The following is a 14,213-nucleotide window of genomic DNA, read 5'->3' on the forward strand; positions in this document are numbered from 1 at the left end:
TCTGTCCATCAGAACAGGCACTGAGCCACAAAATGAGCTTCTTCAAGCCAAGGCATAATCTACTTGCTTATGTAATAGGGTCCTGGTCATCCCCCTGAAATTCCACACTCAAGCCAGTTTCTTTCCCAGGGTATCAAGTGTTAATTAAAGAAATAAGTCACGCTAAGCACAATTAACTCCCTCCACTCTATCATGCAGCCAAGTGAAAGGCCAGAAGGGCAGAAATGTTTTCTAGTAGTCACAAACCAGAGTGAAAAAGCTCCAAACTAAGTCTCCTATTCTCTGGTTTCAAAATCCATGCTCAAAATTGCAGTTAAACATTAGCTACTAAAACAGCCTTCCTAAAACATGGGTGAATCCTGACAACTGTATGTACTTAGCGCTTCCTATGTGTTTGCACTTCACACGTGTTATCCCTATGTTTCAAAAGAGCCAAACAAGCTGGTTAGATGTTACTTCTTGCGAGGTTAAGCAAGTCTCTCAGGGTCACACAGTGAGTAACAGAACCAGGACTTAAACCCGGGTCTGAAATCATCAGCACTCTTAACCATCCTCCTCCCACCATGTCTACACAGCCACCGTGATTCATGCTACCCAACATCTGCTGTTGGTTTTCCCTGGAGCCACTTGCCTGGAATCTTGAGAGGAGAAGCCACGGAAGCAAGACAGATGGACTCTATAAATAGAAGATCCGGGTTCCAGGTCCAGCTCAAGTACCAGCTCTGTCACCTTGGGAGATGATTTAACCTTCCAAGATCTCAGTTTCCTCACCTAGGCAATGAAGCTCATTGTTCCTGTTTCAGGATCTATAAGAGAATGGAGCTAAGGCTTAGGTGTTATGCGAAGGTTGGTTACCTTTTCCCCTCCTTAAAGCACTAATGCGAAAACTAGTGGTAGCGCTTTCTCAGCCTCCCAGCCGCGCTCAACTTCAGAGTTCTTCTCGGCCACCACCAGAGTCCCACCACGCCACCACCTCCTCCTCGGGCCCCTCTCCTCCCAGTGGCTGCGGCTTAATTTCCCCTCCATTTCAGTAGTTCTCTTGCCTCGCAGGAAGGACTGGTCTTGGATGCTGGGAGTCTCCTTCCTTCCTTCCTCCTTTCCTCCCTCCCTCCCTTCCTCCCTCCCTGCTTCCGACTCTGGGCTTGAGGATCTGTCTCTCCTCAGGACCCGGCGCGTCGGGGCGGAGCTCTTCACTCGGCTGCCGGGGGTCTCTACGAAGCCAGCGCGGGGTGCGCACCCGGCCGTGCGTCCCGCCCCGAGGGGCGGGGTGTGACCCGAGAGTTGAGATAAGAGACGCCTGCGCTTCCTTGGCGGCTCAGCCTCTCCGGCGGAGCCGCGCGCGCGGGGCGCTGGGGGGGGGGCCTCCTCTGCACCCAGACGCCGTGGCCCCAGCCCTCCCGCAGCCTCCGCTCCGGCTCGCCGCGCCTCCCGCCATGAGGCCGCTGTTCTACCGCTGCTGCAACACCACGTGGGTGGAGAAGGGAAACTCAGCGACGATGGGCGGGGTGCTCTTCAGCACGGGCCTCCTGGGCAACCTGCTAGCCCTGGGGCTGCTGGCGCGCTCGGGGCTGCGGTCGTGCCCGCGGCGCTCGCCGCGCCCGCCGCCCTCCGTCTTCTACGTGCTGGTGTGCGGCCTGACGGTCACCGACCTGCTGGGCAAGTCCCTCGTGAGCCCCTTCGTGCTGTTCGCCTACGCGCAGAACCGGAGCCTGAGGGGCCTGGTGCCCGCATCCGGCAGCTCACTGTGCCAAGCCTTCGCCTTCTTCATGTCCTTCTTCGGGCTTGCCTCGACGCTGCAGCTGCTGGCCATGGCCCTGGAGTGCTGGCTCTCCCTGGGGCATCCCTTCTTCTACCGACGGTACATCACCCCGCGCCGGGGCGCACTGGTGGCGCCTGTCGTGGGCGCCTTCTGCCTTGCTTTCTGCTCGCTGCCCTTCGCGGGCTTCGGGAAGTTCGTGCAGTACTGCCCCGGCACCTGGTGCTTCATCCAAATGGTCCACGAGGGGCGCTCGCTGTCGGTGCTGAGCTACTCAGTGCTCTACGCCAGCCTCATGCTGCTGCTGGTCCTCGCTATCGTGCTGTGCAACCTGAGCGCCATGCGCAACCTCTACGCGATGCACCTGCGGCTGCGGCGGCTCCCGCGCTCTGGCCCCAGGGAACGAGCGGAGCTGGCCGCCGGCGAGAGGGAAGAGACCCCGCCGCCCCTGGAGGAGCTGGATCACCTCCTGCTGTTAGCCCTCATGACTGTGCTCTTCACCATGTGCTCCCTGCCTTTAATTGTGAGTCGCTTGGCGCTAAGGCTGCGGGAGACTGAAGCGCGTCGGGCCGCAGCTGCCGGGAGGGAAGGGTGGAGCGCATTGGACGCGGTGCAAGAGGAGCTGCGCCCTGAGCCAGGAGGGTTTGTTGCTGCGTTCCCCGGATCAGGTTCCCTCCAAAGCCCCCAGGAGATAGAACCCAATTTGTTGAGCCAAAAGAGGTAAAGCCCCAGAAAGGTAGGGAAAGCCGGAGCCGGATGGTGTTCCCTTAGCCCCGCAGAACCTCTCCAGTTAGCAGAACCCCCTCCTCCCTGCTTTCCTCTGGGAAGATCTCGGGGTTATTTATGCACCTCAGGACTTTGAGGAGCAGACCTTGGTTCCTCCTTGGCAATACGAGTCCTTTACCACTTCTCGATGGCTACGCGAGGTTTTATTTCGTTACACCTGCCTATGATTTTAGTGGCATCAGAAATGGGCAAATGGCATCTGGGAGTTCTCCCCGGTGTTGGCGTGGAAAGGGAATAAGGGAAGGTGTGCTCCTGCCAAAGTGATTTGCAGATGTGAGTGACTGAAAGCATAGGTTTAGGTTTTTGTTAACTCGTGCGTAAACGTTGAGGAGTGGCGGATGCCGTTTCTGGTGCTGCAGCTGCGGGGGATGGTGGCGGCAGAGGCGGAGAGGATTTGGATTAGCAGATGTGTAGGAACGTTTCCGCTGGTGGTGTCGTTCTGATAACCTGTCTCGACAGGTTTTGTTTCTATCTTGCCAAGCGAGGTGACCTGAAAGCCATTATCTTGGGTTTCAATCACTAATGGGGGTGGTGGTGCAGATTGAATTACTTCGTCGTTTTGCAGGTATTTCCTCTTGTGACCCCGGCCAAGACACCTAGGAGTGGCTGAGGCTTGAGAAAACTTTTTCAGCCTTGCTCCTCTCCCTCTCCAGACCCCACAGTGTACTTGTTCAACGTGAACAACATTTAAATAAATTCGTTGCCAAGTCCATGTCATTGGAGTCCTGAGACTTAATGTGAATAGGAAAGTTAAGTTTCTCATGGCAGTGTAGCAGTTTTGGACATTACTTTAAAGGGTGGATGAAAGTTAAATATAGTGTGATTTTTCCCTTAAATGAAGGCCTTAATGTGTTGGGCAAAGAGCTCTCTGGGTTAGGATCAGAACTCCCCAAGATAAATAAATAAATCTATATCTATATAAACAGAGAGATAGAGATATAGGTATAGATATTTGGCAGTGGTTTTCAAACTTTAGCACGCTCAGATTCATCAGCAGTGCTTTTAAAAACAGAGCTGGCTGGGCCCCATTCTCCAGAGCTTCTGATGCAGACATTTTTGAAGAATTCAGCAGCCTCTTCTTCACCTGCTGATGTGGGGATCACATTTTGAGAACCACACTCTAAAGCAAGCCTTAGCAATCACAGCCCACAGGCCAAATACGTCCTGCCCACTGTTTTAGTGCAGCCCTGGAGTTAAGAATAGTTTTTATAAATAAACATTTGCCATAAATTTGATGATAGGGCACATGAACTCTGAACCCCAGCTAAGTCAAATATGATTCCAAGAAAAAGACTCACTCTTCTCCTTAATAGACATGTATTACCAAAAATTGTACTCAATTATTATTACTATTATTATTACATTTTTAATTTCATCAATTACAATTGTAGAAATGTGTTTTCTCTCTTGTTAATAAGTACCTACTAAATATTCACTATTTGCCTCTTGGCTCATAAAACCTAAAATGTTTGCTCTTCGGCCCTTTACAGAATATGTTTTCAGACCCTTGCTCTAAAATAAGAGCTTTACTTACCTGTGCTGTGATAAAAGCAGAAATTAGCCAAATGCCTGGACATTATGTCCTGAGTTTGAATGTTTTAGTAAGACTAATGCAGAAAGCATAATACATTGGAAAGAACATTGCATTTGACGAGTCTCTAAGGAGATTTGAATAACTCATAGGCGCTTGTGAGGATTGAAGGAAATAATGGATTTGAAAATGATTTTCTAAAAAACTTGTAAAGTTTCAAAGACATGCAATGCGGACAGCATTCTTCACGGGAAGTATCATTTCTAGAAAGGATAAGGGCTTTAGCATGGGTTTGAATCAGATCTCATCACTTACTAACTATAAAAGCGCTTACTTATCCTTTCTAACCTCAGTTTCCTCATCTGTGATGAGGATAACTATTCTTGCTCTGTAAGATAGTTATGAAGATTTGAAGTGTTATATATACACATATATATATATATATATATGTGTGTCTATATATATATATATATATAGACACACATACATACACACTAACCAGGTGCCTGGTGGCCTCAAAAATTATTATTACTAATTATTATTACTAATTATAACTTCCATTTATTATAATTGCCTGCTAGACATAGAAAATTAATTAAGAAATATGATCTCCGAAGATAGTATAATATTTTAAGGCAGTGGTTCTCAAACTTGTTCTAGTCTAAGGACCCCCTTTTCACTCTTAAAAATTATTAAGGACCCAAAGATCTTTTATTTATGTGGATTATATCTATTAGTATTTACAATATTAGAAATTAAAAATAAGAAAAATTGTAAATATTATTGTAAAACAAGTTACAATGTACTTATTGCTTGTGTTTTTGCATAGGTGAAAGAGAAGTTTGAGATTTCAAAATTATTTAATGAATGATAATAAAGTGTAGGAATATTAGCAGGTAACATGGGAAAAAGCATGTTAAGAGCACAGAAGCACTGAGAACAGTCTCTGAAAATGCACATATGTATACCCTATTACCTTAGAAAGGTCTAGAAAATGCAAGAGTACACAGCACATATTCCATTAGCCATGGGAGTGATGATGTCATTCATTACACATCAGGCAGCTTCTGTGAAACTCACTGTACACTTATGAGAGGATGAAAGTGAAAAAAAGACAAGTAACATCTTTTTATGAAAATAGTTTTGACCACATAGACACACTGAAAGAGTATTAAAGACCCCCATTCTTTGAAAATCACTTTTCTAAGGAAAGGATTTAGTGATTGGAAAAAATAAGGCTGTATGTGAAGGTGGGTAAACTTAAAAAAAAAATCTTGCTCATCACATAAATATTGTATTTCATTAAGCCGGTGAAAAGTTTGTTAGAATATGATTTTCTAATTAACTTTGTTATAATGCTGGATTAGAGCAAGATGTTTAGATTGAATTCTCAAATTTCCAATTTGATACGGTAAAAAGAAAGTATAGAGAATATGGGAGGAGCTTTAGCGGCAGTTTGCAGCATGTTCTTTAATGTATACAAAGTATTTTCATCAAATTTTTTTTTACCTTAGAAAACCACAGTGTTTTGGAGGTTGGTCGGGGAGCAGGAATGGCTGAAAGAGGGTTTTCACGTATAGATTCAACGTAGTAGTTGAGAGGTTTAGAAGCCAGGTAAAGGTATGCACAAGCTTGTGTAATCACATATATCAGAATCCATGGAGTCAGAGAAGTGGTTAGAGAACCTCCTGCATGCATTGAGATAACTCATGTGTGTGTTTCATTTTGTTGAGCAGAAAGAATGGGTGGGATGCTCCATCCAAAGGAGGCTGTTACAAGTTGTGTAAGGGATGGTAGCAAGAGACTGGCCCAGGGAAAAGGGTCAGAAGTGGATTTAAAGAGCTAGAGCAGAGGGTGAGGTCTAGGGTGTGGTGATGGATGAACTGAATGGGAGAGGGCGTTGGAATCAATGTTGCTGTCCTAAGCAGGGATGTCCAGCCAAGCTGTCGCCAGAGAACAGGCAACAGCAACATTTTTTTGTGGACCCCTAATTTCAACAGAGGGCGCTCTTCTCACACCAGTTCTCTTTGTGTAATGCCCTGCATGCGTTGAACAAGTCAGTTGTGTATTCTGAGGGTATTCCGTATTCAAGCCCTCTGTCAAAGGAGCAGTTTATAAAGTGTCTTCTAGGGAATACCATTGATCATGAGAGGATTTTTCGAAAGTCTAGATTGTGTTCAAACGGATATCTTGTGAGAATTAATAGAATATGTACTTTGATCACTGTCACGAGGGAATAAATTTGTCATATTTTTAGTAAACTCAAAAAATAAATAAAATTAAAAGGCTGTTTGTAGAATATTACATTTCTAATACAAGTCAAGTGACTTGAAAGTACAAATAACCTAATAATATGCAATAGAATTGATATGGATAAATAGTGTACAGAAATAAAATTTGTCTTAATTATATAAACATCATTCAGTTACCCAGATCGCAACTAATCAAGCATTCTCAAATAGTAAGAATTATATCTTGCTGCACTCCACTTTGAGGAGAAAGGAGCAAATATAAAGATTAAAGTTATATAAAGTGTTTGCTTTTTCAATCAACTCAAGTGTGTAGCTTGTTGTCATCCATTTATTCATTCATCTCAGATCTGGAACCTACAACATTCCAGGCACTGTAATTCATTGTGGGGATATAAAATGAGAAAAACATCACATCTGCCCACAGAGCTATAATACTGGGGGTGAGAGGGAGTGACTAGGGCCAGAAAGGAGTTAGAAAAGGAAAGGGATTGACTCCTAATTGATAAAATAATAATACTAGCTAATTATTGAATTATTATTAATACAAGGACCTGTTCTCAAGGTTGTACTCATACCATCTCATGCAAATTTCATAACAATCCTGAAAGATAGGTGCACTTATCCCCATTGTATAGATGAGGAAACAGAGTAACTTGCCTGAAGTAACACAGCCAGTGAGGCAATTCTATCTAACCTGGATGGTCGGACTCTAGAGCTGATGAGCTTAACCACCACCTTAACCATCACCAGAGGCTTCGTGATGGGGGTAATATTTTAGGTCAACCTGGAAAAGAAGGTAGGATTTGGGCATGTAATCAATTTCCACATCTGTAAAATGGAGATAATGAACATACTTACTTCACAGGACTTTCGTAAGGATGAAACAAACTTTTAAAAGTAAAACGGAATGGTGCCTGAGAATATGAAGCTCTGTGTGGACATTAGCCATTTTTATTACTCTTAGTGTTATTAAGCAGTGATGATGGGAGAGGGCTTCCAGATAAACTCTTGTCTTCCTAAGTGCACTAGATGGGCGTATCTGAGCCTACAGAAAAGAGAATTAAAAGGTAAGGAAACAATTATGGGAACATACATCTTCTCATATCCCTGATTGCGTTGAATGGGTCTGGTCGGTGTACTTATTCATATCCCCTCCCATTAATGTTGAGTTCGCATATTTTCTGGTCCATTAGAGTCCATTTTGTCCCATTATGGATTTAGAATCTCAATGAGCATGGACGATGTAAGAGCACGGAGAAAAAGTGGCTGGCCCCCAACCGAGTGGGAGACACTTGTAGAGCTGGTCTAGACAGCAGTGTCGGCTGAATGGCAGGAAAGGGGTGAGGCAGTTTGCAGGGCCCCCAAGAGGCCAGAGAGCTCAAGGAAGAGCAAGACAATACAGGAGTGGCTGGGCACAGGTAAGTAGGCTTATTGCTCTGTGTATGTTTCTTTTTTCTTCCTAGTCTGAAAAGAGGATGACAACCACAGAATGATAAGCATCTGTGCTAAAAATGAGTAGTTTACACAAGTTGTCTTCTGTCTTTCCACTGGAATATGTCCTGCCTCTTCACGTTGATTAAATGTTTCTGTTTCAGATGGACTCACAGACATAGAAAACAAACTTATGGCTATCAAAGGAGAAATCGGGGGCAGGGATAAACAAGGGATTTGGGATTAACAGATACACACTGCTATATATAAAATAGATAGACAAGGACCTACTGTATAGCACAGGGAACTGTATATCTTGTAATAACCTATATTGGAAAAGAATCTGAAAAAGAAAAAATATATATTTATATGTATATACATATACATATATATGCTGTACGCCTAAAACATTGCAAATCAGCTATACTTCAATAAAAAGAAAAATTCAGAGAAAGAAAAAACAAGTTTCTGTTTCATTGGTGTCTCCACACATGTGACATTTCACAAGTGTGACTTATTTCTGGGCTAACTAAGAATCGAGGATAGGAAGGAGGCAGAGGAAAAAGCAAAGAGAATCAGTATCTACGGGAGCGAGGTGACTCTGTAAACGACTCAATAGACTAGATTTGTCCCACTTCAGCTCTTCCTCTACACCGCCAGGCAGGGAGCGGGCAACTCCAGCCCTGCCACACTCACCGCAGGTGGACCAGCTCCAGGGACTTAGCCAGGGGCTCCCAGGAGGACCTGGCTTCCACTGAGCCTCCCAGGTCGGCCCTGCACCTCCCTGGCTTCTCACTTGCACCCATCCGCCGTGGTGGCCTTAGCTGCTTATAAATTTACCCAAATGAATACTCCAAGCCAAGCTGCCATACTCTTACGGAAAAGTAATGTTTCCTAAGTGAAGTAAGTGAATTTGTTGCAGCCATCGACCTTCCGCTCTCCTAATTGAATGTTTTTCTTTAAAACAGTATCGTGCTTACTATGGAGCGTTTAAAGCTGTTCACGAGAAAAATGGAACTGCTGAAGAAATTGAAGACCTCCGAGCCTTACGCTTTCTCTCTGTGATCTCCATTGTGGACCCTTGGCTTTTCATCATTTTCAGAACATCGGTATTTCGGATGTTTTTTCACAAGATTTTCATAAGGCCTCTTATGTATAGAAACTGGCAAAGCAATTCTTGCGGAACTAACATGGAATCCAGCCTGTGACAGTGTGTTAACCTCTCTGGTGAACTCAGGAATATATCACATTTTCTGGCAAAGAACCATGATCAAAAAAATCTTTCAAGTTATATCCTTAAAAGCTATGTCCCATAACAAAACATCTAAATGTATTTTCAAAACTATTCGATCGATCTTAATAATGTGTTGTCACTCTATGTTCATGAACCGGTTCAGTGGGGTTTTTCATTTTAAGTATAATAGCAACTACAGTTTCATATATTGTAAACAATGTTAAAAGTCTTAAAGCAATGATAGTAATTGTTCCAATGTTTGTACTTGGTGTCCCTAATTTTTAAAGGCAGTCTTGAGACCTCTGGGTCTTTATTTACATTCAGTAGAAACAACACAGTTTACAATTATGTGATAGGTGTTCTTAAATTTTCTTACCCTCCTTATTTCTAGTGGAACCTGATTTGTTTATTTTGCATCACAATTGCCCCTGTTTAATTCTTTCCTTTGCCAACTGATACAAGTATAGCCTGAATTATAGATGCTCCTCTGAAAAGGGTGGTAGAAAATATAACTCGGTGAGGTGTTTGGAGGGTCCTTCCCCAGCCACCCGCTGGGAAAACGCTCACCACCTTGTGTGAAGAGGCGAAGCTGTAAATAAGTAAACGAAAGGCAAGATGTGACTATGGTCTACACCCTAGAGAAGAAAAAGTTCTTTTTACCCTTTGAAGTCCAGTTTCTTGTGTGTTGAGGTAGAGGTGTCAGTAGGCATGAAAATTTGGAGTGGGCTACAAAATGTTGTTTCAGTTTTTGGAACCTCCATCTTGTAGGTTTATCAAAATAATGGATTCTTTGGTGGGGAGGGATTTATGGTCTTTGGAAGACAGGGATGTATGACTTCCCAGAGAGCATGTTTACTAAACATGGCTGTGACACAGCCGGGCATTCAGCACAGGGACAAACTCACCCGGGACTCAGTCAGCTGAGAGCAGTGGCAATGACCTTAACATCTACATGTTAAAGCCATATTCTGCCCTTGGTGGAGACAGTAAGACCTTATTGAGGTTCCTGAGAGATACGCTTTCAATCTGGAGAGCAGAATATGGCCCAGACAGAGCACCACCAAGCACTTTAATTGTACATAATGTTTACAAAGGTTAGCAACACTATGACCAAAAGGGAAAAGTGGGGAAAATACAGCTGCAACTGTTAAACTAAGCAAGAGACTGTAGACCCGGCCTGCAGGGAAGAACTTTCACCTTGGGTAAAAGATGAAAGTTTTTTCATGGGGGCGTCAGAGGAGTTTCAGCATCTGTGGGGTACCTGACACACTCAGACTCTGAGCTGGAGAGCCGGCTACATCTGAAGAGCCTGAGACCCCCATTCAGCCATCCCTTCCAAAGATCAGAGTATTTGCCTTATTTTCAGCTTAGCAGCAGCCCCATTTTTTTCACCTCTGGTTTATCGCAGAGGTGGTATTAACCTGGAAATATATGTGTAATTTTTGTGTGTAGCAAAACTGTGAAATGGCCAAATTAGGAATACAGGAATTATAATCTGAGAGTATGATGTGATGAAAAATGCACTTGTTTTCAAGTTTAACTCTCGTTTGTATATTTAATTTGTAAGTACCTGTATGTGTTTCATTGTCAGAGGAAGTGCGTCTGTTTCATGCTCTCCTTTTGGAAGGTGTGTTATGATCATTGTCAAGATCATTTGAAAAGTTCCCAGATACATCAATAAACATAACTTTATGATATTTTGCAAAGAAAATTACTTTTCTTCAAATGAAATAAAAGGGTTTAGTTTTTTTATTTTGTTTTGTTGTGTTGTTTTAAGTAAAGGGCTACCAGCAGTCTTTCATTCTCTAGCAGTTTAACAGTGAGGATTTTTATAGGCTATTCTGTTAGCATATGTATTCCTTTAAACAAGTTTGCACAGATTTATCCAAGGAGTTAGTGGTGCTTTCTGTTTAACACAGAATGTAGATATAACATCTGGATGAAATCCATGTTAAGTTAAAAGTCAACTCTTCAATGATCTTCATTGATTTACTCATTAGATCATTAAACATTAAATAAGTGTTAATTGACACATACCTTGGGTCAGGCAATTAGTTAGGTGCCGAGGAAAAAAAATACATAAGACTTAGTTCTGGGGGGCTTCCCTGGTGGCGCAGTGGTTAAGAATCCGCCTGCCAAGGCAGGGGACACAGGTTCAAGCCCTGGTCCGGGAAGATCCCACATGCCACGGAGCAGCTAAGTCCGTGCGCCACAACTACTGAGCCTGTGCTCTAGAGCCCGTGAACCACAACTACGGAGCCCACGTGCCACAACTACTGAAACCCGCGCGCCTAGAGCCCGTGCTCCTCAACAAGAGAAACCACCGTAATGAGAAGCCCACACACTACAACGAAGAGTAGCCCCCACTCGCCGCAACTAGAGAAAGCCCACGCGCAGCAACAAAGACCCAATGCAGCCAAAATTAAATGAATAAATAAATAAATTAAAAAAAAAAAAAAAAAGACTTAGTTCTGGTGCATGATTCGCTTATTGTCCAGTGGGGGAGACAAGCACGTAAACAGTTACAATAGAGTATGGAAATCCCAGTAATAAATGTGCACACACAGTCCCATTACAGAAGAGGAAACCTGAACTAGGGGTGTTGTGTAGGGTTATCAGAACTTCACAGTGAGAAAGATGCTTAAATGAAATATTGAAGATGAGTAGGAATTTTGACTCCAGTTGAAAACTAAAGAAAGGACTAAAATAGTCTACATAAGAGGAAATACATATGGTTAATAAATGTAGAAAAAATTCCTGTCTAATCAAAGAAATGCTAAATTAAAATCAAATTATCAAGGGCCACACACAAAAATAATTATGACTGTCAGTAACAGAAAGGCTGTTAGTAAATAAAAGGAACACTTGTGCTCCCCTGGTGAGTTTGTAAATTTGTCCACCTTTTCTTGATAGCAACCTGACACGGCATATCAGGAGCCTACAAGTGTTCTTTTCTACCATTCCAGTGACTTCACTCTAGAATTCTCTTCCAGAGGGGCTGTCACAGTTATGTGCAAAACTCTTCTTTGTAGCATTATTTATAATAGCAAAAAGATGAAAAGGAATCCGTCTACCTGACCGAAACGGGTTAAACAAACTCTTCAGGTATAATATAGATACACACACAAACATATATGAAAATTATGTAGCCATTAAAAAAAGACATTTTCAAATAATTTATAAAAATTGAGAAGAAAGCTTACAGTGCAATACGAGGTGAAAAAAGCATGATACAATGTATTTTAAGGTATGATCCATAATTAAATATGCATATAAAATACCTTGAAAAAATAAACCAAAGAATCAAAGTGTGAACCACAGTTATCTTTTTTATGGACACTTTTTCCCACAATTCTTCATATTTTCCAAGTTTTAAAATAATACGTCAAAATTTCTTTTATGTGAAATTCTTTTTTTAAAAGAATGAATAGAAATGGACTGAGAAGACAAGGGGGAAAGGCACGAAGGGAAATCTTTCACGTCTATAAAGGACCAGTATGTGCAAAGCCATGCAGGAATAAAGGAGTGTGGCATGTCCAGGCTTAGTTAGTAGCTTCATTTGGCAGAAGCTTGGGAATTATGAGCAGAGGTGGCAGGAAAAGAAGCTGAAAAGAGAGGCAAGTTTCACACCATCAGGGGTGTTTGTTGCAGGGGGTGGAGGTTTGGAGCTCTCGTGGGGCCCGTATACACGCTGGAGACTTTGAAGCCAGGGTGCAGTTGGAATGGAGTTTGAGGAAGGTCATGCTGGTGGTATGGATTGTGGATGGTCAGGTGGGAGGCCTCGTGTGGTTGTGCAGTCCGTGCACTAGACCAGGGTGCTGGTTAAGGAAGAGAGTGGGACTCACTTGCCTGGCTGCTTGCCTGGACGTGGAGTGCATCACCTCAGAAGAAAGGGCCCCCTTTGATGATCTTTCTACTGGGAGGAGGCACAAAAATGCCAAATAGGCAGGCCCAGGAGGGCCCTGCTGCCAGGGAGGGAAAGGGGTGAGAAGGAGCTGAATTCAAGCAGTGCCAGGGAGAGGTAAGTTGCACAGCTTTTTAGTAGGTAGAGCTGATAGCGAGGATTCCAACTTATGACTCAGTTGTGCCTTTATTCTTCTTTCAATATACTCAGGCACAAGTTAGGGAAGGGAAAAATTCTGAAAAAAGTCTCTGTTTCTTTTTCTTTTTTTCCTGACATTCCCAGTGTACCTGGACAGAAGATTGCAGTTATGACTCTAATGAACTTTCTGGGTCATCTATGGATTTTAATTACATGCTACCCAGCCACGTTAATAAAGGGCCAATGATTAGGACTGTTAATTTAGTTCCAGAAGTCTGTCAAAGGCTGACTGGGCTAGGTACTCCTGAAGCTTTAGGGGAGAGAAGGGATCCCACAAATAAAACCACTGGGATGATCCAACTAGTGGATCCACTGCTCCACCCAAAAAAGAAAAAGAAAAAAGAAAATACCAGCCAGAAGACCAAAAAATATGCAAAAGACTCCATTCATAATGTTTCTCTGAACTCTGATTCTCAGATCTTTTCAGTTGCAGGTAATCACTGACACCTAACTCCCAAAAGCATTTTATCTGTAACGTTCTCAAGGCAGTTAACAATATTTCCATATAGGCAGCCATCACGGATCATTGTTTCACATGCTCATAGTACTAATGGCAGTGAGGAGCCTTTGGCCCATGCAGGGAAAGATGCTCCCCCAGACGTGCTGCTTCCTTCATCCTCTTGCAGATGCTTATTGGGCCTAAGCCTGCCAGTTGTTCTGTTGTGAAAGAAAGCCAACTAAAGGGCATTCATCACAGAATAACATTACCAGAGATTATGTCTGAAGGTGAACTTTCATTAGGGGACTGATTATATAATTTTAGCTCTATATAGAATAGAAATCTCCATTAAAATATGTAGTTATTTTTTAACTTTTGTAATTTGACCTTTTTATAGATTTTTGGAAATATATTTTATGTTTCATCTTCTTTTCCAGGCTTCAAAATATTTGAGGACTAGATATTCACCTATTTTTTTTTTTTTTGTCTTTTCCCATAATGGCATGAACTGTGGAAGGGCAAAAATACATTATAAATATATGTTGATTAAAAGGTTCTCTCTCCCATGATTTCCCCAAAACATAAGTGTACTCGATAAGAGGCTGCTATAACTTGGTCAGAGATTCCGCTGTATCTGAGAGGAATGTTCTGACTGCAGCATATAAGGACTTTTTTCGTAGGT

At 42.9% G+C, this 14,213-nt stretch overlaps 1 protein-coding gene across 2 annotated transcripts; it reads left to right on the forward strand.

Moving 5' to 3' along the window:
• The first annotated feature begins 1,433 nt into the window (after nucleotides 1-1,433).
• PTGDR (prostaglandin D2 receptor) lies at nucleotides 1,434-9,062 on the forward strand. Of its 2 annotated transcripts, none has more exons than XM_061182555.1 (2): nucleotides 1,434-2,279; nucleotides 8,725-9,062. In XM_061182555.1, the coding sequence occupies exons 1-2, from the start codon at nucleotides 1,434-1,436 to the stop codon at nucleotides 8,962-8,964; spliced, it is 1,086 nt and encodes a 361-aa protein (XP_061038538.1). In that variant the 3' UTR covers nucleotides 8,965-9,062. The 2 variants fall into 2 exon arrangements, with proteins under 2 accessions (XP_061038538.1, XP_061038537.1); XM_061182554.1 differs by having other exon boundaries at nucleotides 1,434-2,476; nucleotides 8,725-8,821.
• Nucleotides 9,063-14,213: the final 5,151 nt, after the last annotated feature.

Source organism: Eubalaena glacialis, chromosome 2 (genome assembly GCF_028564815.1).
Source record: "Eubalaena glacialis isolate mEubGla1 chromosome 2, mEubGla1.1.hap2.+ XY, whole genome shotgun sequence".
In the NCBI taxonomy this organism is placed as follows: Eukaryota; Metazoa; Chordata; class Mammalia; order Artiodactyla; family Balaenidae; genus Eubalaena; species Eubalaena glacialis.

Bases quoted from the DNA above. Each gene is read 5' to 3' on its own strand.
- PTGDR (XM_061182554.1), top strand. From the start codon at position 1,434: ATGAGGCCGCTGTTCTACCGCTGCTGCAACACCACGTGGGTGGAGAAG. The intron at 2,477-8,724 runs GTAAAGCCCCAG...TCTTTAAAACAG, and splicing joins AATTTGTTGAGCCAAAAGAG to TATCGTGCTTACTATGGAGC.